We start from the raw sequence: 26,446 nt of genomic DNA on the forward strand, positions 1-26,446 counted from the left end.
GTGTTTGACACATTTTTTAAAGATGCTGCAGTGAAGTAAAGAGTACTGTCAAGTGTTTAGTATGGGTGAACTGAGCGAGGTCATATACAGTGTTGTCCAACCATGACTGAAGGCAAGAGTTTAGTGTTGTTTGCATGTCTTTTGTTGTCTTTAGTCATTGTGTTGCACAAGTAGGGATAACTGTGCACACATTTGCACAGTCTCTCTGCAAAGACATTGACGCCATACTGTGTGGGGGGGGGGGAGAAAAAAGAGACTGCGAGAGAGAAGTTCAAAACCCACACCTGCGCACACCTGGGTAATTGCTGCGTGAAGTGTGAAATATTACCCAGGACATCTGCAAAAATTGTTGAGCGAGGGTAGTTCAGATGCTGTTAGGTCTGTTTTCCTTTTCTCATTCCTCATAAAACATATGACATATAAAACATATAAACTGCAGTGCAGTGTTTTGGAAACTTCCAGCCCTTCGAAATGATAAATCTACTACTCAAACTTGAGTAACAATGGAGCATTTCTTTTTACAAAGAGCTGCTTTTGGCTGGAATGCTGTCTTTGACGATCCAAAAGCACTTTGTTTGAAAGTACCGTGTGGCGCACTTGACCTTTTATTAATACTATAAATATTTAAATGGTTTGTATGTTTGCAATGTTAAATTATTTTTGCTGCATTTTGCTTTTATTTGATAGTGATAGATGCTGTGTGTGTGTGCTTGGAGGGGGGGGGGGTGTAACAACTATGTGGCATATGCTGGAACCATTTGGCCAAGGCACTTCTTGCAATGTTAAAACCTGCAGAGTTCAAACAACCCAGTTCCATGTTTTATTAAAATTTGGTGGCACATTGTCCTGTCCAAACACAGCGGCCTGAATATCAGTTACCTGCCTGGCTTTGGTGACAAAGCAGACTTTTTTATTTACACTCCATTTTGCAGCAGCCGTTCATCAGTTTTACTAGGAGAAATCCATTGCTGAGGATACAGAGATGCCGTTTTCTACATTGATGGCATCCTCAGTTATCAAGAAGGCAACATAACCATAAAACATGTTTTGAGTAAGCCATTTCTTTTTTTTTTCTAGACCGGAGGAATTTCACCATCACTGTGTGAGTCTGTTCTCTGGGCTTTAGTGTGATTACATTATAGGAAATGTTGGACATAAACTGACACAAATGTAGACCTAGATGAAAGTAGGAAAGGGGATGTAAAAATAAATTTCCACACCGCATGACAACGTAAGTCCTGAAATGCATTAAACATCATAAACTGACACATAACAGTAAAAGCATCCACAGTCATATTTTTCATTTAAAGTGCACTGAAGGAACCTCTTGGTGCTATTTTCCTGATTTCCTGGCCAGGATTTATCCACCTAGTCCCAGTAGTTAAACTGTGGCAACCTTTCAGTCTCTGATTATGATCTGCTCAAAATATTTCATGAGAAAGTAGGGATTTGCACAACACCAGATTAAAGTGGCTGTAATACTAAAACTAGTTCTTATGTTTTATTAACCATTAATCAAATTAATTAATCAAAATCTTTCCTGACATTTGACCCTTGTTTAACGCATCTGAAAACCTGGCATTGTTGTGTCGTTACAGCTGTTCAAACTCAGTGAGAGAAGCTGATGATAGCATGACTGCTACAATAGTGAAATACAGTGAAAACACTGTTAAATCAACAAAATAACATGCTACTGCACTTAGTCATAAGCAAATCAAATCACACAATACCATGTTCTCATTCCATCTAAGTGCTTATCAAACCATGAAAGCTTCACACTGCAGAGCAGCTTAGGATAACTTTACTTCCTCGTGAACTGAAATGAAATTTTAAGTGAAAAAAAACCTATTCTGACCAAAGGCTCCAAAGTGGAAGCCCCATGGTACAAAAGCGCCCTCCACTAACAAAATAAAAGCATACCGGGAGTGGTTATCTCATTAACAGTCCTCACCAAGAGACATTTACATTGGAAATTTTAGACAACTCAAGAGTTACCTTCCCTTTCGACAGGCAACCACGCCATCCGAAAATAATTTACTAAACAGATTAAATATTTTAATCTGCTGGCAAAAGATCTGTCTGTGACTTGTCCAAGTGGTCTTGCCACACTCAGCTGCCCAAGATGGTGGATGCACTCATGCATTGGCACTCAGATTGTGTAGTTACAGAGTGTGTGCGTGTGTGTGTGTGTCTGTGTGACACAAGCTTATGTGCTTAAAGGCACTGAAACTGTGTGAATGTTACTAACTAAGACGCACATATTTTCCATGTATGTACATAAACAGTGTTTTTATTTTTTCACTCATTCATTCAAATCTTTGTTTAAACAGGGACGGACCATTAGACCAAGCTCTTTTATTCAAGGTTGCCCTGAATAAAATATATGTCTAAGTGTAGATGTGAGTACCTGTAAGATACCCAGGTAGTTTGCCTGTGATTTATAAATAAATTGAGTGCAGTGTTGTTCTCTTCTAGCTGCTAATGAAAGCCACTCAGCAACAGACTGCAGTGAGAGATTTAAGAGTGGAGGCTGGAGAGCATATAAATTACATCACCATCCAAGACGGATAAGAAAGGTTGACAGAACGATTTGCTTTCTGCAGTTCTGGTTAATACATGCCTTATTTCTATGAAACAATGACAGTTTTGCCTTTAGGGACTTACTCAGTTCTGTAATATTTTTTTTTTGTTTTGTTTTGTTTTTGTTTTTTTGAAGCACAGCTCATCATCGAGCCGGAAACCAGTGTATTTAAAAGAGGAGGTTCTTTCAGTTGTGTACCCTTTAAGGACAGTAATATTCCCTGCAGTGGAACTGTGAATTTAAAAGTAATTCTGGTTCAATTTCAAATTCAAGTTCAGATTTGCTATATATTACAGATATCAAACTGCAAGCCTTGACTGATAGACATCAGCTGTAAAAGCTTGTGTTCTAATTTGTAAGCCAAGGCCAATTCAAAAAACGTGGTGCTTAACAGTGCAAAAAGTCTTAAAAGAGAACAACGACAAAAAGGATGACACAATTCTGCTCGTTATGTAACATAGTAGCAACATCGTTCAAGGCTTACGATGCTGCCATCACAGATGCTTCCCTGGTATGAAACCTAAGAGTTTAAAGTAAGCATTTTAAAATGGAGTGTTGAGAAAAAAATGTTCTCACTTGTTTCTCTCCAACACTTTAGCTCAACAGGTTTTGGACTGACCCTTATAGAACAAAGGCTGACGTAAGGTCAGGGATACTTTCTCTTATCACAGTCATATTAGAAATATAAGTTAAGCATTCAAATAAAAATAGATCTGCTACTAATAACATTGTGGCCTCTAACTGATCATCCCCTGTGGATTTTTGTGCATCAGTAGATATAAGAGTATTAAACACAGGGACAGTAGGAGGATTTCTAGCATCAAACATACAGTGTAACCTGATGAAATAAAGCATTTGATTCACCCATACTCATACCATACTCCTCCAACTGAGGTAGTGGAAACCTTGAACAATTTCAAAAGATTAAGGAGAAATATGTGATAATAATTTAACCATTTTTCAAATTATTGGTGGATTTCCTTTCAGAAAGTGCTGAGGCGCAGAATAATGATTTGGCATTTCGCACAGCAGTGAGACATCTATTATGCTGTTGATTAAAAAAAAAAAAAAGAAAAAGAAAATGGCCAAATGAGTCAGGTATTCGCACTTTACACCAAGCAGCAACACTTTCACATAACATATCCACAGTTTCTGAACCAGACTAAGGACTGTTTAAGGACTCTGACTGTTTCTTTGAATTTCTTAAAATATGCATGCTTGTTTGGTTTTGACAGTTTTTAATATATCGTTTTGAACCCTAATACTGTCAATTTATGATGGCTTTGTGATGTTACTGTTACTTTACATGCTTTGTTGCTTTTAAAAGGACAGCAACTTTCCGAGCAACTGATTTACACAATAAGTCTGATTAACAAAGACGTTTGTTAAGTCTTCAATAAGGAGGATTTTACAGATACAAACTTTCAGCAGTGATTTATTTACAAATAGCTGCTTTTTCCCAATCTCTGTGTCTTATGTGAGATCACCAGTTCACTCCACCACTAGCAACACTCTTATAGCTGTGGTTTCAGTTCAGGTCACCATATTGGAGCTGCAGCATCTCTCCTGCAGGGAGATTTTGATTTGTTTTTTTTTAACGAGTTGTTGTACTACTAGATGTGATATCACTCTTATGCACAGCCTGCAGCTAATCAGCAGGGGACCAATGGGAGACGTAAAAGAGATGTTTTATTTGTCTGAGCGTTTACATCTGAGTGAGCTTTATTTCACTTAGTCATAAGATCTATCACTAAACAAACTGGGAGCTAAAGTCATCTCCCACTACCATGCTAAGTAACTGTGTTCTTTGAATTCACACTGTTGCGAGCGATGGTATTCACTTTAGGAGATGTCAGTGAGACAGAGTTTCACACGTACTGTGTTTAAATTTTATGGGATTTACTATTAATGAGGCAGTGAGATAAAGTGAAAATGTTGAAGATTCTTGACAGAGATAGACAGCTTTTGTAATTTAGTCTCTCCACTTGCCTCTCTAAAACCGACCCTAAAACCTGCTTTATACACTGTCTGATACCAGTGAGGCATGATGCCTGCTGGCAAAGACTAACTAAAATGAGCTACGTCCCCCGTATGTTCTGACATAACTTTGTAACGGCTGGAGAGATTATGTTCTTATCAGATTTTCCTAACATGGTCACAGCAACCAAAATTGGATCCACAAGCAGGAAAAGAATTGAAAAACATGATCTTTATGAGTTTGTGGTCAGGTTAGATTTTTCTGGAAGCGCTGCAGATGTCCCCAGGCTAGCACTACTGACTCCACACGTTTATATGTTGGATATGTGGGTGAGAAAAACACTTGCATATTGCATATGTCAGAAGCACACAGCCAGGCAACGCAACACCCTTCCAGCAATTTACACTATGCAGCACCTTGTTTCAAGTGGAGAGGGTTATGATTTGGGACACACTGGTCAGCCAGGCTACTAGCATTAGTCCTTGACTTGCCTTGCTGGAAAATGAGCTCCTTATATTGTTACTTTATTGTCACTTTCTTCTTATTCAGATTCTTTTGGACTGTAGCCTCAGCATGAGTTTTGCAGGCTGTGAAGCTGCTCGCTCTAATTGCGCAATCCTTCTCAGTCCTCACTGGCGAGACTGTACCTGCTGGTTTTCATCCTATCTATCTAATCAGGGACTGAGTTACACCTGCAATGCCAGGTGAATGCAATTAAGTTGCCGGCTAGCAAAATCAGCAGCACTATGAGCCCCGAGGACTTGGATTGAGAACCACTCTTGTTGAGAAATGCTGACACCAATAACAAATTATGTTCTAAAGGGCAAAGGTGTAGACTCACACCCCTCCCCCCACCAAGTTAATATAAGCAAAAGTTATGCACAGAAATTCCCCCGATTAAATATAAAGCTTGATTAAGTCTTAGGAGATTGGAGTTTCTGAGCAGAACACCCACACACATACAGCAGTAACAACAGAAAGTTTTGAACTGAGATCTTAATAAATGCAGTGATGAGGTATTGTGATGTCTTTACATGTGGTGAAAGGTCAAGTATGTGCAGAACCCATATGTCTGTTAGTGCAAATTATGGTTTTATGCTAATTATCAGGAGCAAATTTCTCCAACAAGCATCCAGTGTAACTATGAGTTCAGCACTGCATTTTCTATCATTTATCATTTGGGCTGCAACTTAAATATTTTTTTTTCATTTGTGATTTAACTGTTGATTATTTGCTCAATTCCAAAATTTTTTAAAATTCTTCCTCCAGTCCCATTCATTGATGACAATTTTCTCTGCGCTCACTGAAAAACTGGTGCAGTATTCAGCATACACAAGTTTGATGTGGAAACCTGAAGCCTGCAGTGTACGTACACTGAGAATGAACTTTGCGTAGGTGAAAAATTAATAAAAATATTAGCATATTCATATATTCTGTGATTTTTTAATGAGAAGGAGTTGGTGCCAATTTTGAGGATTTGAATGATATTTTTAAACTTGTTTTTCTTCCAAAAACCTTGTCAAACACACAATAGAGATTTTTTATATGCCTGACCACATGTGTGGAGTGGTTTTCTAAAAGTGTTTATCACAAGCTCTTGGAGCCCAAGTTGGTGTGTTCAGATGTGTTGTTTTGTCTGAATAGAAGATATATTTAGTTAAGATTAATATAAAGCAACATCTGAGATGTTGGAACCAGCGAATATTTTCTGCTCTTGATGCGATGTTTTTAGGCATGTCTTTTTCATAAACACTTCTCCTTTCTCTTCTCTCTCTCTCAGCCAACAAGACTCTGCTCGGCGGGGGTGGAGGTAAGTCACAACCTGTCTGGTCCGTTGGTTGTGTCTGTCTGTGTGCTTGCCAAGCTACTTGTTATTATTAATAGTACAGCTTTGTGGTGCAAATGGTCTTCTGTGGACACCAAATAATTTAAAATCTTGTTCTTTTAATCAGAGGATGCAGTGTAATGTCCTAGCTAAAGAGCGTGTGTATGCGTGAGTGTTTTATGTCCTGAGAGCGGTGTGTCTGTCTGTAGTTTTCTTTGTGTTTGGTAGCAGGTAGCTCTTTGTGGTGGCAGGTGTTCACGGTGTGTTTCTTTGCATGCTGCGCCATTGTCTGTCTGTCTGTCTGTCTGCCTGCCCGCCTGTCTGACCGTGTATGTGTGTGCGCCCAGGTGCAAAGTCGATAGTTCATAATTTATGTGTGTGAAATGCCGTGGATGTAAACACAGTCATTTTTCAGGGTATTGTTGACTCAGTACTTTGCTGCGCGCGTGTGATGTTGGACGTCCATGCTCAATCGATACTTGTAATAAATCTGTACAACTAATGCAGCAGCCACATTTACTAAAACTTGTACACACACACACATACATACACTCCCTTCCACCTGTGTGTGTGTGTTGTGTGTTTGTTAATGCTTGCAAATTTTCAGTGCTGTGTTTGCCTGTGGTTTTGTTCTTTTTCTTAATTTAGGCAAACAGCTTTAGCCTTCCAGACCAGCTCACTCGCACTGTCATTTTTAACCTTCCAATTTGGATGTGCCTCTGAATGTGTGTGCGCATGTGCATGTTTTTGCTTTCCAGTCTCCATGGTGACATATCTTGTGGCACACCTGTATGTATGTGTGCATGTGCATTTGTGTGTCCGTTCAAAGCAGTGGATTTGCCTTCCTATGAAGGTGCATTTGTTTGCCTGAAGCAGAAAGTCTTTAGCGTCCACACAAAGAGGTTCCACCCTTACTGATATACACCAGCTGAGCCTCAAGCCACAAAAAATGTCCTACACTCTTGTGTCTTGTGTGCATGCATGCAGTCAAGCACCTCGAGATCTCTATCATCGTTTGATGTTGTCCTCAAGTCTCTGATGGTGCTACAAAGACAGATGGTTTCTGGTGAATGTGTGTATGCGCCAGACTCTGTGCTTGTGCCTCTGTTTTTCACTCTGATTTAGTTATTTAAAAATTGTCTTTCAGTTAAATTTAACCCCAACATCTGTTTTCATTTTGAAAAATTTCCGTCGACTGGTTGCAGAAGCTTACGTATCCAACTGCCACCATCTATTTTTGTTTCTGTTTTCTCATTCCAGTTTCTCTCTTGCTCAGTTGATTTCTCTCGTCTCTCTCATATTGTATTTATTTCCAACTATCTGTCTCTCTAACTCTTTCCAGCTCTGTCCTTTGGGGTTTGCTAAGGCAAATAGAGCCTTACAGTAGGTGTTAATTAGAGAGAGAAGTAAGGGTAGAGACAGGGGCAAGAATGGAACAAACAAGAAAGTTGGGAGGAAAATGATGGTCGGAGCCATGAGAGTCACACTCTGTAATGAATAACCAACATTCATTCAGCTTTAGTGAGTTGTTTTTTCATCAGAGGTGAGGAAACAAAAGGTCTTTACAGTGCTTTACTACTCAGTCTCAAGGGGACCTTGGTAAATGTCATTCAGTTAGATCAAACGCACACCTGCCAACATTGTTTTTGCACTTCAGTCTGGAGTGCTGAGCTCAGGCTGCACATCAACAACAAACTCAAGGGCAGAAAATTAACCTTTTTTATGTCCACTGGCTGCAGTTGCTCATTTATTCCAGAGCTTATCTGCCATTTCAACGTTTCACCACTTTGATTGATTTTCCAAACAGAAAACTCGCTTGATGGTTGGAGATTCAGTCGGCTAGGCGGTTATCATGTGCTTTGTACATGTACATGTGCGTGTGTATGTAAGAACGCCATTGTCAAACACATTCGTCAGCGTGCATCTTTGGGGTGTGTGGTGCATTGAAATGTTACCTGCACACAAATGTCATTAGCCATCAGTAAAATGTAAGCAGTTGATGGGACCCTGAACCTATTTGCCAAATGTCAGACCACATGCTTTAGGTTGAAAAATGCATTGTGCTATTTGGAGCAAAATCATAGAGGTTGTCATAACAGCTTTTGTGTTGGCCCACAGTATGTGCACCTACTCAGACAGGTCAAGTGAGGATTTATTGTCACGTATGCAATCAGTCAGAGTAGGATGCATTGAGAAATTCAGGTCAAACAAATAGATAAGAGATGAATCTAACAATGAAATATAAAAGAATCTGTCAAACAGATGAAACAAAATATGAATATAAATATCAATGCAGCACACCTGAACGCCGGAACAGCAAACTGTGAGGTCAGTCGGATTTTCAGTGGTGAGTGTGAGTTTCAGATAAATGAAACATTATAGCCATTGTGTTTTAATTGCGGCAACATAAGCAATATCATATACAGTATATTGTAAGTTACTTGTGTGTGTAAAGTCAGTGGAGGGAAGAAACTCCTCCTCATCCTCTCTGTCTTGGCCTACAGTGGTAATGAGTCCCTGACCCATAACGTAGGGAATAGTCTGTTTTTGGGGTGACTGAGGTCTTAAATGTTGCATTCAGCCCTCGTCCTGCACCACCTGTTGTAAATGTCTTGTTGGGCTGAGGTTTGACTTCTGCAAGCTGAGGCAGTCCCTCTTGGTACTTTTTCCAAACCAGGCAGTGATGCTGCTTGTCAGGATGCTCTCCATGGCGCAGGCATAGATAAACTCTAGCACCTTGAGGGGCAGCCTGAAGTCCCTAAGGTGCCTGGGGTGATCCTGACAGCGTTCTTTCACCAAGGTGTTGACTTGAGAGGACCACGATAAGTCCACTGTGATGCAGACCCCAAGGTATCTAAGCTGTCCATCTTCTCCACCAGGGCCCTGTTGATCCTGAGGGGATCTTAATTTATCCCCTGTTTCTTCCCAAAGTCTGCTACCAGCTGGATCAGTGGAAGTGGCCTGACAGTGGCTCGATGGCTGGTCAGTCTCCACTGGTCAACTTCTCGACTGGAATTACTGCCTTTGAGGGAAATTAATATCTCAAAAAATAAAGATTGCACCCCTCTAGGTTTTTTACAGTTTGATCAGCTCTGTGTTTATTTGCTAATTGGATGTTCAGCTTCATATTTATATATTAGACATTTGTTATTTTATTTTGACTTAGATGTTCAGTTCAGCAGTTATCCAGATTCCAATAAAGTCTACTAGTTGTTTATTTCCACAGTCAATCAAATGAAACGCTTTCTCTAAAACCTAGAGAAATAAAAGGTTGACCTAGAGTCAACCTTGCGTCATTATCAAGTATACTCAATTCTAGTGAGCAAAGAGTTTTTGCTATCATGCTTCATTAAAGAAGGAAAATGCCCAGCCGAGGTGCTGCTGACAGATCAGTTTAAAATCTCAGTTATATATCTGCAACAGTGCTGTAACTCTCATTTTTGCCTTATTGGCCATTCTTGATATGAACACAATCCCTATTAACCCTCTTTTCCACCTAATATCTGTTCAGTGTGTATAAATTTTGCATGCATTGGACAGAAATTCAGAATACCATTGATACCATTTGATGTAACACGTTTAATTTAAAAATATGCAACTCGTAAACCCAAAATTTGGGATTATTTAGGTCTTAAGATCCAACCTGCAAATTGTGATTATGATGTAGATGTTGGGCTTCAGTGGTGCATATTCCCAAACAAATTTAATACTTAATGCAAGACCATCTTTTCTTGTCTTGTAGTCTTTGCTTCATAGCCTGCTTCAGCAGTAGATTTTACCTGTTGAAACCACCAATACAACTTATGGCCAGGTGTATTGTATATCATCAGGCTGTATAGTGCTTGCATTATATTCCCCCATATAACTTTTTTCAGAGCAGCACAGTGGTGTGGGATTTCTGTAGCCGTAGTAGTCCTGGTGTTTGGGCTACAGTGTAGCTTTGGAGCATAAATATTTAGCTAATTTTGAGCAGTTCTGTACATAAAAGTTAAGACATGATATTTTGGGGCGCCGTGGCAGTTTCCCACTTTTCATAGCTGGTAATTCAGCCTTAGAAGGAGGAATGATTACAACATCCTAATTCTCTTTTAAAGCACATTTGTCATGCATGCATTGTATTGAAAAAGACATGAAAGACCAACCGAACGCCACAGTACCATGTCTTAAGTTTTGCAGCCACTGACCTGCTATGATGTGATGTACTTGTGTAATAGCACCTTACTGATCAAACAGAGACACTCTGTTACAAACACAGACAGCTGGTATCAGAGAGTCTGTCGCGGTCTGTGGGGACGGAGTGAACAGGATGTGAACCAGCCATGACAGTGCCTTTCTATGATTGGTTTAGATTTTTTCAGACATCCAGACAAAGCACACAGCACATAAGCACGACCCCAATTAAAATTTCATCCACTTACATTTTTTAATTTGGTATGGGAAAAAAGAACAAAATCCTCCCACACTGGATTTCTTGCAGAGCTAAAAAGCCACACTGAATTTGTGTGCACTGACATCTGTAATCAATCCTCCAGCACAGGGATGTGGTTTGATATCCTGCATTGGAAGTCTCTTGGTCCCTGTGTGTCTGCAGCCCCTTCTCTGCTTTTTCCTTGTCTGGATGAGGAGAAAAATGCAGGCAGAGGACAGGCTTGTCTGCTCGCCTTTCAGAACAAGAGAACAAGAGAGCATGAATTGTGAATAAAGGGAGAGAGCAGAAGATTGGTTTTGGGGCACTGAGATGAGATGAATGGCAAAGAGCACTCTGTGTACCTTTCGCATGCAGACAGTGCTGTCAGTGTCTCAGCCGCATACATACATTTGCCTGTTTAACTGCTGTTAGCAACTGTCGTTTTGTGCATGTGCCTGTGTGTGGTGTGTGTGTGGATAGAGTTCATAGTAGCATTTGACAGGTGACTGGGTGTTTGTGTTCATGCATGTTTAAATTTGTGTGCACACAAGTGGATATATTCAACTGTGTGTGAAACAGTGTGCATATGTATGTGTGAATCCACTACCAGACCCATCCAGAATGTTGCCTTGGCAACAAGCTGACGAAGTAAATGAGTGTCCTGGCTCTGCTGAGGGATTGTGGGAAAGCAATATGCCAGCGTTCCGCCCCATTAGTTTGACGGACAGCCTGTTTGGCCTATAAGAGGTCAGCTGGCAAGGGCAGCCATATTAGTATTCAATGGGAAAGATTTCGGGATTGGTTGTGCTCTAATGTCAAGCTACCTGTGTGTGAAAGAGAGCATTTCCGTGTGTGAGTGTGGATGTGTTTGTAAGGGTGGGACATGTAACATTGCAGCCTTGAGTGTGTGTGCAGGTGTGTGCATGCCTGTGTTTATTTGCGTGCCCTGCTGGGGGTTGCAGGCTCTTCGCCAGGTAAGCATATCGCCAATTATCACTTCCCAGTCCCCCCTACTTCTCTGGCTCCCTCCCTCCCTTCCTCCCTTCCTCCCCTCCCTCCCCCTGCCCCCCAGAGTAAGTCAATACAGAGCCTCTGAGGGGGAAATGATAATACCTAAACTGGTCAGCCACCTGCTTAGCTGGCTGGTCACTGGTCTGAAGAAGCCAAAATGTTCATTCCCTTCCCCCTTCCTGCTTCATCCATCCATTGCTCCCTTTTATCCATTCTCTTTTCTGAGCCCCAGAATATCGTTCATCTCCTCTTTTGTTTTCAGCCCCCCCTCATTCTCTTCACCTACACACTTTTTGTTTTACACTTGATCCCCTTCCAAACCCATTTCTCTTTGTCCAACCGCGCTTTTCAGTCCCCAGTCTCATCTCCCTCTGTCTCTGTGTGAGTCCTTCTGTCTCTCCATCATTTTTTTTTATATCTCTGTCCCATCTCCCTATGCATTTAAGACCAGGCTTCTGTGATGTGATATTTTGTATGATAATGAAGACTAAATAATGAATGCTGTTTTTTTAAAATGGAAATGAGTGCTTGAAATATTTTTATTTTTTTGCTGTCCAGTAATACAAATTAAATTCATGACTAATTCATTATAATCTGTTGTTGTGTGTTGGTGGCATTAGGTGAAGCCAATAATCACTGATTGTTGAGTAGTTCAGGTTCTCCATTTGTATGCGACAGAGTCACTGCAGTATGAACAATAAGTATCCTATGACACTGCAGTGGTGCTAATTTGGTTAGGACTTCCCCAGTCTCTGCTGTGTAAAGGAGGAATACATCATTACCGATACATGGTCCTGTGTATTGACCCAATATGAGTTTGACTTTATTATCCCCAAAGGGACATTGATTTTCACTGAAGGCTCAGATAAAAGAAACAGGCACATTAAACATTTCTTTAAAACCCAGATCACAAGCACATCAGAGTCCACGTGTGACATTGTAGAAACCAATGCAGGGAAATTTAAGACATTTAATATGCACTTTGCAGCTGGCCAGATGAATTCAGTTCATATTATTCTGTAGAAGTAATATTATAAAATTGCATCTTTCAGTCATAGACCATCCTTGGCTAATAGAGCTGTATATGCTGAAGAAGTGCGGAGCAGCCTTACTTCAAGTGCATCTTTCACCTGCAGTTCTCCTTGCTTCCCCTCCCTTTTTTTCTGGCCACATTGAAGTGACAGAACAGTGTCTGAATCCACTCAGTAGCGTGCGGTGCTCATGCTGGGCTATTACACCGGCTCCCACAGAGTCAGAAGTTACCACAGGCTGAAAGAAAGCTAACATGGGCTGTCTTGGTGAATGTAGTTAGAGGAACAGTTCTGTCTGTCTTACAGAGGAGAGGTGGGAGTCACGCAGGGAATGAGGAGGTGTGTGGATATTAATTAACCTGCTCAGCTGGTCCAGGCAGTGTGTGGAAAGAGGGAGAGAGAGAGAGAGTCAGAGAGTTTTATTTTGTGTCCTCTGTTTTCATCTCTGTCTGACAAGGAGCAATCTAACTTAAGAATGGAAAAACAAAGGTTCAAAGCTCCTACAGCTGAGTGCACAAAGTACGATTCATGTAAAAGCAAATCCAGTGGAGTGTGTGCTCAAAAGGATGTTATTTGCAGCTAAAAGGATGGGATAAGCTGGCTGAATGTAGAAGTTGTGCACCACCTGAAATCCGACATGATACAAAGAACAGTATGGTAATGTTAATTTGAGACCAACAAAACATTTACACCAGTGAACAAAAATTATATGTTTACGTCCAAGTGACAAAACCCCCTTGTGGTGTGACACATTATAAAGCAACAAAGTCCAGGCATGGGGCAGGCTGCTAAGGACGTCACTGTGTAGAAGTTAGTTTGGAGTAGTGACTGCACAGGATATTACAGCCTCTGCATTCATAAGGTGACACACAAAACATTTTTCTCAGACACAATCATTAGTAAGATGAGAAGCAGTGAATAAAATTTTCAGAGCGTCACGAAGCCCCTGAAATAACTTTTTATCGCCAGAATTTGATCCATTTGGTCCATTAACATTTAAAAAGATGTATTAAAATTAATTTATTGTATCACATTAATGTGTCAAGGTAGCCAACGGGAGGTCAGTGGGCTCGGCCAGTGGAAGTCTATGACACTCATGCTCTGCAGCGGCTCGGCTGGAGAAGGACTCGCTCTCTTGAACCCAACAAAGTGAAAGTGTGAGGAAGCTCGCAGAGGCTTTTCGTTGTGTTCACCCAGTGAGCAACTTTTGGAGGAATGGCTGGGGGGCCATCTTTGAAAACAGGTCCAGTTCTTTGGAGATCAGAGGTCTTAAGATCCAACCTGTCAATTTCCTACTTCCAACTGCAAGTCTGTGTTTTTGTTTGTTTGTTTTGTTTTTTGTAAGCATGATCACAAGTGTCCCTGAATCCTAATCATATGTTTATTGGTTATTATTCACGCAGCCGCAGCAACTGTATTTATAACAATTTATGGTAAATAGTAATGCATGATGTGCACTGATTACTAAGTTTACTGTGCTTCAGTATATTCAGTATATACACACACCGATCAGCCATAACATTATGACTACCATCAGGTGAATAACATTATCTCATTACAGTGGCACCTGGCAGTGGGTGGGATATATTAGGCAGCAAATGAACATTATGTCATTGAATCTGATGTGCGTGAAGCAAAAAAAAAAAAAATGGGTGTGCATAAGGATTTGAGTGACTTTGACAAGGTCCAAAGTGTGATTGCTAGACGACTGGGTCAGCGCTTCTCCAGTCCTGCAGCTCTTGTGGGATATTCCAGGTCTGCAGTGGTCAGGACCTACAAAAAGTGGGCCAAGGAAGAAAAACTTCTGACAGCCTCATGCGCAGCCAAGGCACACTGATGCACTTGGGGAGCAAAGGCTGACTTGTGTTGCCTGATCCAGTAGAAAAATTACTGTAGCTCAAATTGCTGAGAACGGTAATGCTGGTTCAGACAGAAATGTGTCAGAACACACAGTGCGTCATGAGGCAAGTGGTCATTATGTTAGTAGACTGCATTTATCAGTTTTTCTGTTTAAATTTGGAGGGAAGAGGGTCTGCGGTTCCCAAAATGTATACAATTACATATGCATTGATATTTTTATTGTGCTTCTTTGGTAATTACTCACATCTGTAAACGTACACAATAAGGGACTGTCAATGAATGCCGACAACCACTCAATGTAATCTGAGAAAGAAGTTTGGTGAAAAGTGCAAAATATATAAGGCAACCCATTGCATTCAGCAGTACATTTCATGATATACTCTGTGGAAGGGGAGGATAGAAAAATATTTCCTTGAATGGGCACTCTTCAAAGAAACTCATTCAGTCTCCTGCAGGAATAGAAACACGAATGAAAACAGACCTGGAAAGGCAAACAAGTGTTCAAAATAGACATTGAATTCTTCCTCTAGATACTTTTTTTTTAGTACAAACCTGGTCATGGATTAGGTATTTACATTGCACCACTGCAGCCGAGTTGTTCAGTCACACGTGCACACGCTTAATTCTACAGTTTTGGTTAACATGATACAGGCTTGCCCACACGGGGTCATCACTCTGTCTCTCAGAGTTTGCTTAAAGTGTCGAAGGTGAACATACTCCTTGTCAGACACAGGTGACAGTCATTGTTTCAATATTATACGTGATGTTTTTGGATTAATGTTACTGCTGCGTTAATGTATACGTCGCATGTTACTGCTGTGGATGTTTAAGGTTGAGCCGCTCAAGTGGCCAACTAAAAACAGGTGGCAAAAAGGTTAGTTTTTATCATTATACACACAAACACACGTGCATATATGCGTTTGTGTATCCGTGAGACATGAGGCATAAAACAAAACAAAAGGTATTGTTGGTTTGTGTTTCAGTACAATTTCCATTTCTTCTCCTTTTGAGTCTGTTTTCCTTGCCTGTTTCCTTATCTCCCTCTAGACTATTTTTACATCTGCTGCGCTCTCCCTTATTCCCCTCCCTTCCTCCCTCCTTCTCTTTTCCATCTCTCAGTCTTATCACACTTGTTCTCTATTTCAGAGTTGGGCTGCTTCAAAGTTAGTGTGTGTGTGTGTGTCACCTCAAGGACTCTTCACATACACCACACACGCACAAATACAATGCACAGTAGCACATACACTTTGACAAGGATGTACACCCACCAGCAATATTATTCACACACACACACACATACAGAGTGTGAGCATGGTATCTTGAACTTGTTTATGTGCACCCTGAGGAGGTAGCCAGCATTTCAGAGCTCGCCTTTCACACCCTTGCACTTGTGCTTAGCTCACAGTGTGGCCCAGTTCAACATGGCACAGCATGACATGGCACACTGCAGCTCAGCACCGCATGCGATATGCCAACTTAACACAATAACGTAGAGATAACACCAGACCCCTGTCTTGAGCTACCCAGTTTGGCGAAAACACACCGCTGTAACAGCTGGTCTGTATACAGCGAGACAGACATAAGAGCCACAAGCCAACACACTGAGCTGTGACATATGGATGGGTGTTACTGTACTATTTTCACCGAGTGCTGACAAATCTCACAGTGCTGTGACAGAATTATTCCTGACAGATGTGTTTTATTGTGCGTTAATTATGAATTGTTTACACCAAACTGCTGCTTTAGACATGATAGTAGAGTCTTGAGTCGGGATTGTAGGAGGCTGCAAATGCTGGAGATAGATAATTTACAGACACACTGGCTGGTAACCCATGGTAATATTTAAACTACATTGCATGTCAGACTGCCTGACTTTCCTGTTGTAGGCATGGGATGGAGGGAGTTCAGAGTACTGCGTGTGGTTTGATTTACACAAATAAAAATACTCTGGTCACGGAAAGACTGAGATTTTGGTAGAATAATAATAAAATGAACACATCTTGTCTTGTGCTTCCAGTCATGACATTTCCATTGTTTAACAAGAAGATGATCTTTTCCTGACCTTACAGAAGGGCTCTGAGTGCTCAAAGATAATCAGAAAAAAACATTAGATGTGGATATTGCATTGCAAAAGCAGATGTTGCAGCGAAAAAAAATAAATTAACATTTTGTGATATTGTAGATATATATATATATATATATATATTTTTTTTTTTTTCTTCTCCAACATCTTTGAGTTGCCTTGGCAGCTAAGGGGTTGAAGGCGAACACCACAAACTGCAGCATGAGTTCATCTGGTGATCTTTGCGGCATTTCATTCTCTGTCTCTCTCGCCACATTTCCTGTAATTTCTACACTCATGAGTTTCATATAAATGAACAAAATGCTTTTTCCCCCAATAGTGCTTAGAAAAATGTAAACGAGGTGTCTTTATGTTTCTCCGTGGAGCTGATTGAAAAAAACAGCTGTTTGGTTTGAATGTGACAGAAAGGAGCAGAAAGCCCTGTATTAGTAACTCTCATGCAACCTTTTTGCTTTATCTTTTAGCACACTTGACTTTCGTGCTAAAAATTATTGTAGTAATGAGTGTCGCTTTTCTTTCCTTTCTGTGTTGTCTTGCTAGCACTCAAAATGATTTCAATATTTGAATAGTTCTCTTCTCTTCTCATCCCTGAAAGTAAAATTCTGTTTTCCTATTAAAAATGTAAGTTAGATAAATTGGCTCTGAAGTATTGCCTGTGAATTGTAAATTCCTGTGTTTTGTTGTTGCATTATAGCTTTAAAAGCTGTTGTTCCCTTTTAATCTTAATTTGTTGTAAGAATGATTTTGTTAGAGTTAAATTCTGCTTTCTTGGGGCCGTAATGCTGAGAATTATAAAAATAAAAATCTAATGAGAACTAACACCGTAATATAAACTTTTAGCAAAGTATTTAATGGCAAATATTGTGTTTGTAATTGAGACATCAGTGAAATTGCTTTTCTTGCATCGTTGCCCTCCTGGAAATGAACACAGTCATGATCTCTAGCTGTGGTGTGGATCAAAGATAGACACCCATTTCTGAATATATGTAGATTTATGAAAATGTAATTAATAAAGACTAATTGACCAAAAAGTCAAAGTCAGCTGAGTCCTTAATAAGACATTAAATTGAGTAATTAACTAAGGCAGTAGCCCTAAAATCCATTAAGTACACTGACGAACAGCGAGACAGATGCTTTGACTCATGAAAAGAAAAAAGTAGGACCCAGGGTGAAAAGTTAGCACTCTGCAAGAAACGAGAAATTCAGCCATTTATCACTAATACGACATTATCCAGGTCCTTTCAGCACTAAGCTTTGACACTTGTACGTGTGTCTGCTGCACTTCAAACAGCATTTAGACTGCTTGTAAGTAGTCAGACTGCAGGGGATTCACATAAGTAGCCCGACTCTCTGAATCTCCTGTCCTCTTCTCTCCAGTGGACGGAGCAATCCACCGCACTGCAGGTCCGATGCTAGTAAAGGAGTGTGCGTCCCTCCACGGCTGCGAGACCGGAGAGGCCAAGATCACGTGTGGCTATGGCCTCCCAGCAAAGTGTGAGTAAAAAAAGGGTGTGAGTGTTTGTGTAACTTGTGTGTTGTTTTGCTGGACTGCTTCCAGGTGTGGCTGTGATTCAAGGTTTTTGCTGAGAAAGAACAAGCTGCACGTTTAAATGTTCCTGAGATAACTGAAGTTTACACAGCCTTGTGAGCAAAACAAAACAAAACAATATGAAATTCGGCAATTCTGCTGTTTAAATATGGAATAGGAACATTTTATTCTTATTCAGAAATCATGTGCAGAACCTAGTTGAGCTGTTTTTTCTTTTGCCATGAGGACCCTAATGTAGATCAGTTTCCTTTTTCAGCCCAAACTCAACCACCAGCAGAAACTCATCTAGGTATCTGCAATAATGTCACTTACAGCCTTCCATTTATAGCAAAGTAAATGGTACTCAATTATTAAGTATCACTCCATTGCAGCGTGCATAATGTGACGAAACTGAAGATTCAACATGACAGGAAAAGCTTTTCTAGGTGTTTTAGTTCAGAAAAAAAATTCTCCTCCAGCCTTCCTAACATCTGAAACACAACACGTGACTGTGGGGAGACCATCAGCTCTCGATGTTCACATTCATAAGAAAAACTCAACAGCACCTCTGAAAACTGCAAAATTAAAAGTACAGTGTCTTTCCTGTTTCTTGGCACTCAGGCGAATGCTTCATGTGGTCGATGGTATTTTTGTTTCGTTTTGCTTAGCTTTACTGCTGGCTAAAGTACTAAAATATTCTGTTTTGTTTTGAGGACACTTTGAAGAACGAATGGGTGGTTAGCATGAGCCGTAAAAGCTGCCATTAATGAACAAAAATTGTTCTGCATCTATAAAGTCAGGCTTGAATTAAAAATTCAAGAAAAAAGCTCCGAGGTAACATCTTCAAAGTTGGGCTGCAATTAACTTCTTTGAATGTCAAAACAGTATTAAAACAAGATGTCTGTTACAAGTTCTAAAAGCACAAACTGACATCCTCAAATTATGTTTTCTTTGTCCCACCATCAGACCGAAACTCAAAGATATTCACTGTATTATTCACTGAATCATACAAGTATGCGTGTTAGTGGTGGATTTTATGTCAACCATTAAAGATTGGTTTGCCAACGGCTATAATGACGGAGTAGGCTGCAGCAACTGAGAAAATAGTGGAGCCTTTGGCGTCGTTAGCACGTCAACAGTGTTTGTGTAATTGCCCTCAATGCTGGAAGGGGGAGAAGTTCAACACTGCAGGTTCGATATAAAACACGGTAAAATATACAGATAGCTCTGAAGTCACTACTACAGTCAATCGTGTCTGCAAGACACTCCAGCATCAGATTTAATTGTCAGTCTTTCTTCAAGAGGAACTCCAGTTGAGAGCTGTGTGAACTCTGAGCCCTTAGTGTAACCTTTAGTACGAACACTGAAGACCACGAGTTTGAAAATGAGCAAAGTCTGAGGGTGTGCAGTTAGAAATAAAGTGACCTAACCAGACCTCCTCATTTCAGCTACTAGCATAACACCCCTGAATCTGCAACCATAGTCTTGGCAGCGTTGCATTGTGGGTAATGTAGGCACCATGTTTTAAGAAGGAGGAAGAATGTTTGGAAAAAGACAGGTGCTCTGCTAAATCGATTTTGATTTGTTTTTTTATTGTCCAAATTTCCTGCCATGATGGATCGTCCATCATTAGAGTCTTTGACTCAGTTACCTGCAGAATATGACTTGTCTGATACTGTACATAAAGGCCTATGCACAGTTCAAAACATTTTCACACATGACACAGTCCACGCCTCACTGAAAACATGACTTTTTTGTTGATGATATGATATTTGTCCATCACTGTAATGGCACCCATTGATCATAACACCGATAGGTATCGCAAGCCAGCCCAGCATTGTATATTATAATGACCACCCAGCTGTGTGTGTGTGTGTGTGTGTGTGAGTGAGAAAGAGAGATTAAAGGAACACTGAGACTGTGTGATATCAGCTTATGGTTCCACAGAGAGTTTAAGTTCACAGTGAAAGGAGAGAAAAAGGAAGAGAAAAAAGGACAGAGGAGTGATGATAAAGACGAGCTCAAGGCAGAATGGAGAGCAGGAGTATAAAGAGATAAGGAGCGAGTGGGAGAGTGGTTAAAAAAAATAAATAAATAAATAAAGCGAAGTGGTGGGAGGGCACGGATGTGAGGGGAGCTGAAGACAGAAGGGAATTAGAAAAAAATGAGTTCTTATATTATCTGTTCTCCTTTGTTGGTTTACTTGTTTAACTTTGAGGATGTTAGCTGTGATATTTGTGTGTGTGAGTGAATGCTCCTGCTGCTTGTCACCGTGTGTTGTCATGTGTGCGAGCTTGCAGTTGTGCACGTGTGTATTTCTCACATGTTGATATACCTGATTGTACAGTGTGATGCTGTGCCTGTACATGCTGTGGTTACAGTAAGTGCAGTATATGAGTATATACAGTATTGATCACCTGTCAGGACCCTTCACTCCCTACCTGTAACTGTCTGTCAGCATGAGGTCTATGTGACTGACTATCTGTCTGACGCACAGTGTGACTGACTGCGTGTGGGTGTGTGTGTGCTTGTGAGTCCATGTGTGCAAGCCTCTCTGCCTTGCACTCATGTGTGCGTGGCTGTTACACAGCATGCGGTATGGTGATGGGTTCTCTCCTCCCAGACGAAATATTAAGTCCCAAGAATAATTCAACATGCGTCTGTTTCGATGCTTAAACACTCACAACAGGGCTTGATTAACTCTCAGCAGGAGGCAGAGAGAGTAGAGACAGCAACAACAGAGAGAAAGCAAAGGAGGGATAACAAAGTAGGCAGAGGACTATGTGAAGGCAGAACACTGCTGTGGAAAAGGCAGAGAAATGAAAATGAAACTCTATAGGAGAGCAGTACGGTGGTTGAGGGAGTTTGAGAGAGGTTGTGGTTCAGTCTCAAAACCAACACTTTGATCTTGATTTGTATGGGCTTGCCACCAGATGTGGGATTTCAGAGCATCTGACTCAGGAGCTGCCAAAAAAGTCCAGAGGACCTGCTGTCAGTACTCCTCGCAGAGTGTCCATCAAGGATCCCGCAGCCACTTAGCCAGCAGCATCACAGCACTGTAACCTAGCAACACCCGGAGCGCATCGCACACTACCTCTGCTGTTTATCAGGAGTCGTGTGCAATTTGGAGATGTTGACAAATTACAGCTGGAAATTTTCAAGCAGGCCCTGTCTAAGCTCGCATATTAACCACAACTTCAAGGCAGTTAAATCAGCAATCTGTCAACTTTGGGACATATGAGCTACTGTAATTACGAGTGGCTTGAGTAGAACGGTTTGAGATCAGTCTGCATGAGTGCACATAAAATTAACATGTTGCTCAGCTGTGAGCAGGCTGCACGCTGTAAGATGTGTGTGTGTGTTTAGTGTGGTTGCCAGAGAGGGGAGCGCAGGCCGAGTGTGTCGTCCAGACGACCCAGCACCCCAGAGCTCACCTGTGTACCGATAAACACATCTGTAACCGTGCTCACCTGTTTCCCAGCTGGCCCTCGCTCCCCTGCCAAACACACCAAGATACAATACTGTGACCCACTGGGGAGGGAAGGCGCCGTGGGCGGGTCTAAGGAGTCTGAACGGACATATCGACGACAGGAAGTCAGCACCATGATCACTATTCACTTCCAGTAAAGGCAGCTCTCTGCTTTAGTAAAGTCACTACAGAGAAACAAGAACACCTTTACTGTGGTGGTCAGCTGAGCCACAACAGCACTACAAATTCAGTGCAAAAACTGAAACGAAAGACATAAAGTACACCAGGCAGTCAACTGCACAGCTTATGAGTTTTCCATGAATATGACAGTGATTCATTTGTCTGCCAAAACTGTTGCAGTCGCTAAAAATAGATCCAACTGTGCAACAAACTCTATCAGTCAGATGATGAAATGTCAGGTTCTTTAGCTGCTAAATGCTCCAGTATGTTCCTCACCACCAACTCAGTCTGTCTGCCATTTTCTTTTGGTTCTGGCCAAGCAGTGTGAAGTATGTTTTTAAAGTATTTTTTTCCTAAAACAAAGAAACCAAAAAAAAAAGACCTTTAAATAGTCATTTGTCCATCATGAAAATAAATCTATTTCTTACAGCAACTTAAACATACTATAATAAATAACACCATTCATCCCAAAACATTACACCTTTGCAAGTATATATCATACATACATTTCTCATTTCTTTTTCTAGACTTCAGGCCAAACTTAAAACTAAAATTATTCTGCAGCCCAGTAAAATGTGCAAAGCTTTTTATCGTAATCGCACATATTACGTCCTGTCGTCCCATGTGCCAGATGTTTTACATGTGCTTGTATTTAGGGGGAAACTGGTGGAAAGTGAGGAAAACTGTTTAGGGATAGAGGGAGCAACACAGTCGGAGGTGGAAAAAGATGGAGGGAAAACAAGATGGAGATGGAGAGACCCAGTCAGAAAAGATGCTGTAGGAAATAGAGAGGTACAAAGCAAGAGAGATATCACTCTGTCAAGAACTGGCTGCTATGCTCCCCTCTCATCCCCTCCCTGCCTCCCATCTCCCAGTTTCTGTTCCCTCGGTGGCCAATTACTGCTAATTAAAATCCTCACTGCAGCTCTCCAGGCCTCCCCTTCTTCCTCTCCTCCAAGACCTCCATCTCTCCCCTTCGTTTGTCACCATGTCGCTATCTTTTTCTGTTTCTTCTTCTCTGAAGACGTGGTGTTTCTGCCTGTCGCGATCGACAGCTTAAACACCTTGTTTCTTCTTGTTCTTCTCATCCTCTTCCTCACCTTTCCACCTCTTTTCACCCCCTCTCTTTTTTCTTTCTCACTCAGTCCTACACGCACCCCCACCCGTTTCTTCTTTTTCATCTTCTTCTTCATCTTTTTCCCTTCTGTCTCACTCCCATCCACTTCCTACTTTTTTCTCTCCTTCCCCGTCTCACCTCCTCCCCCTCCGTTCATCATCAGCAGCAAGGTTTCTTTAGTAGTGCCAAGAGACTTGACAAGGCTCTGGGCTAAAGACTGTAACACTCACACTGTGATACCTTGCTAGTTGGGGAGTTTTTACCCCCCTCCTCTTTTCTTCTTTTTTTTTTTTCTTTTTGACAAGGTTGTCGACATCTTTGCTTCTTCCTGCCTCAGCGTCAGCAGTGCAATTCTTCTAAGTGTTAAAAAGCTTCATCAAAGCTGCCGCTGCTGATGAGGAGCGGGATGATGATGATCATCATCATCATCATCATCACAGCAGCAGCAGCAGCTCTGGTGTTAATTCATTCAGTTAATTCATTTGCCTTGAAGGAGAAAAAGGGATAAAAAAAAGAGGCTCCGGTGTTGCTTAGCTCAGAGAAAGAGTGTTAAAGAGAGAGAGAGGGAGAGTAAAGAATGCCTTTGCTGCTGCTCTCTGATGAAGAGAATTATGTCCGCCCCTTTTAGCAACACCATCTTGTTCCCCCCTTCTCCGTCCACTCTTGTTCTCTTATTTAGAATAACTGCCCCCCTGTCTTTTTCAGAGAAAGGTGGAAAGAGATAGGGTGAGCCACAGGGGCCCTTACAAGACCCAAGCCTTCCTTTTGTGCCAAAGCCCAGGCCTGGATTTAAGAGCTGTGTCCGCTTGGCTGAGCACAAACTGAGGGTGAGCACACAAAGGACCGGCTCGCCTTTTTCCTGCCTCCTGCTATAAAGGCAGATAAAGAAAGACGAGGGACAGATGGAGGTATGAGAAGAGAGAGAAAGGCGGGGAGGGGAGAGGATGGTAAGACGGATGGATAGCCATTGAGTATGGAAAGCAGGAGCAGCGATTTGTGGCCTCGCAGGTAAGAATAGTGAGAGACAGTGGTGGGTCGGGGGTGGCGGGAGGTACAGAGGAAGGGGTGGACACAGCCAAAAAGAGGTTTTTAATGACAATAAGCAGGGAGGAAAAAAGAGCTGGAAAGGCAGACAGAAAGAAAAGCCAAGGCGGGTGTCACCGGATGGCACTCAGTCAAGTTCTCCTAAAGCTCCTGCTAATGTGACGCCCACCGATGAGAGAGAGCAGGCCCACACACACGTACAACACACACACACACACACACACACAGTCTCTCACTGTGACCATGGTAAACAAAAAAAAACTATTTAAAAACAAAATCTAGATTTTTGACAAACATTTATAACACTTTTATGCAAAGATTACAGGTTAGTTTGCAGAGGTAGAAGAGACATTTCAAGACACATTATAATAGGTACACACATAGTGGGATACATAAACAGTGCAGCGTAAACAGGGTAAGTAGCTGTGGTGTACAAAGCAACTCCCTAATAACAGGAAAAAAAACAGAAATCCAGAAAAAGTCAAAACTTGGTTGCAGATTTAAAAAAAAATGGTTGCCCCAAAAGAAGTCTGGAACTGAGAGAATGAGAAATAATTGGACATCCAGTGAGAAAACTACCCAGTTAGATTACATGACATTAAGCTACAATCAAATATTATGCAGAATATCTTATTATCTTCTGACAAAGCTTGTTGCTCAGAGCCTTTGGAAACATGGTCTGCAGGGTAAAAAGCAAAGGGCCTCACATCTGTTTAACAATAGGTCATGATTCCCTCCTCTGCGTGGAAAATCGACCTTTTCAGAATGACAGAAGCAAAGACACAATACGACACTGAAATGTTCAACAGAGTAATGACAGCCATTATTTCAGATTGCTTATGTTCATGTACAGGCAGCTTTTAAATGTCTTTTTTTGCATCTCATAAGCCACTATGGTACATGCTCAACATTGTGTCCATGTTCATATAATCACAGTTGGGAAATTTTTAACCTCCGACAGCATGAGAAGATGTGGCCGTTACATGCTTAACCTGTTCGTTCCAAAAAATGTTCGATCATGTTATGTGCAAAATCAGCATGAGGAACAGCCGTTAGTTTTTGCCTTAGTTAATCATCAAAAGGAACCAGTAACTGAAAACCAGGAAAAGGCCACATGTCGGACGAACTCCAGCTGTTGAAGTCTTCATACCATAACAGACCCTTATGAACTGCAAGTATTTATGGGATTCCTATTACATTTATATGACATTCTCTTTCTTTGCTTTTACATACAACAATAAATATTTAATTCACATATAAATCAGAAAATACTTTTTGAATCCTTCTTTGCACATTCATTAACATAGAGACCCGTCTGATTCCATACAACATTTACTTCCTTCTGGTATTTTATTGATTGTACTTTCTTAAAGGCACCTGTCCTTGAAACATTCATGTGTGGAGATTACTATTCATTTATCAGGTGCAGCTCTCTTTGAAATCACAAAACACTTGATTCAACTTTTTTCTCATACGTGAATAGTTCACCACGGACTTCATTGTTTAAAGTAGGTGGAGTTCTCCTATAACAAATCCAACAAATTCTAACAGATCGGCTCGTGTTTGGTTCCCTGTCCTTTTGCATGTTAATGAGCCGGTTTGGGGATACTTCAACATGCTTTTGGCAGAATTCAGGTTGGATCTTTAACATTTCCTCTTGGAAGTAACTGATAGACCTCAAACACAATCGTCTGTTTTCTTTCATAACTTTTCAGCAGGGTTGAGGTCAGGACTTTGGATTGACCATACCAGAAGATATTAGCTTGATTTTGCCACCCTTCACTTCTGTTGTGTTTAGGATCATTGTCTTGTTGGAACACCCAAATTCGGCCAATATTTTACTTCCTAGCTGATTGTTTAAAGTTGGTCTGAGGTAATCTTAGTTATTTTTTCCACTTTCCACAGCCCAGTGTTCTTATTGTTGAATGACCTTAACATCTCCAAACCTACTCCTTGTTATTAAGGGCATTTCTACTGTGTGATTGCCAGTATTATGGCCTCACAATACTGCACGTGAGGCAGAAAAGTTGGTGTTTTGATAAAAGCAAAGTGAAATCATACTAAGCAAAGAAATGATGAAGTATGTCACATAAAATGCCCACTAAAATGAGAGGCTGTAAACATCATAGCTGTGTGGAGCCGAGCAGACAATTAATTCCTTTAAGTACGTCGTCTTGTTGCAGTCTGTTCTGTTGAAGGTTGAATAGCGCCTGACTGAAGAGTTCGGGTCGCCAGCTGTTTATTTGGATGGCGATGAATGGAAACAAATTGGATTTCTGGAAATTTGTAGCCACATGTAGATGAAACCTTGCTGTAGTTTTGGACAAAAAT

At 41.0% G+C, this 26,446-nt stretch overlaps 1 protein-coding gene across 4 annotated transcripts in view; it reads left to right on the top strand.

Annotated features, from left to right (window-relative positions):
- The window catches only part of macrod1 (mono-ADP ribosylhydrolase 1), a 102,310-nt gene that overhangs the window by 54,957 nt on the left and 20,907 nt on the right, over positions 1–26,446 (top strand). For 2 of the 4 annotated variants that reach the window (XM_046406456.1, XM_046406455.1), the window contains exons 4-5: positions 6,340–6,369; positions 18,155–18,271. In XM_046406456.1, the coding sequence (XP_046262412.1) occupies positions 6,340–6,369; positions 18,155–18,271 (147 nt within the window). The remainder of the gene's footprint in view (positions 1–6,339; positions 6,370–18,154; positions 18,272–26,446) is intronic. The other 2 variants (XM_046406458.1, XM_046406457.1) reach the window with 2 other exon arrangements.

This window comes from Scatophagus argus, chromosome 12 (genome assembly GCF_020382885.2).
Source record: "Scatophagus argus isolate fScaArg1 chromosome 12, fScaArg1.pri, whole genome shotgun sequence".
NCBI classification, from domain to species: Eukaryota; Metazoa; Chordata; class Actinopteri; family Scatophagidae; genus Scatophagus; species Scatophagus argus.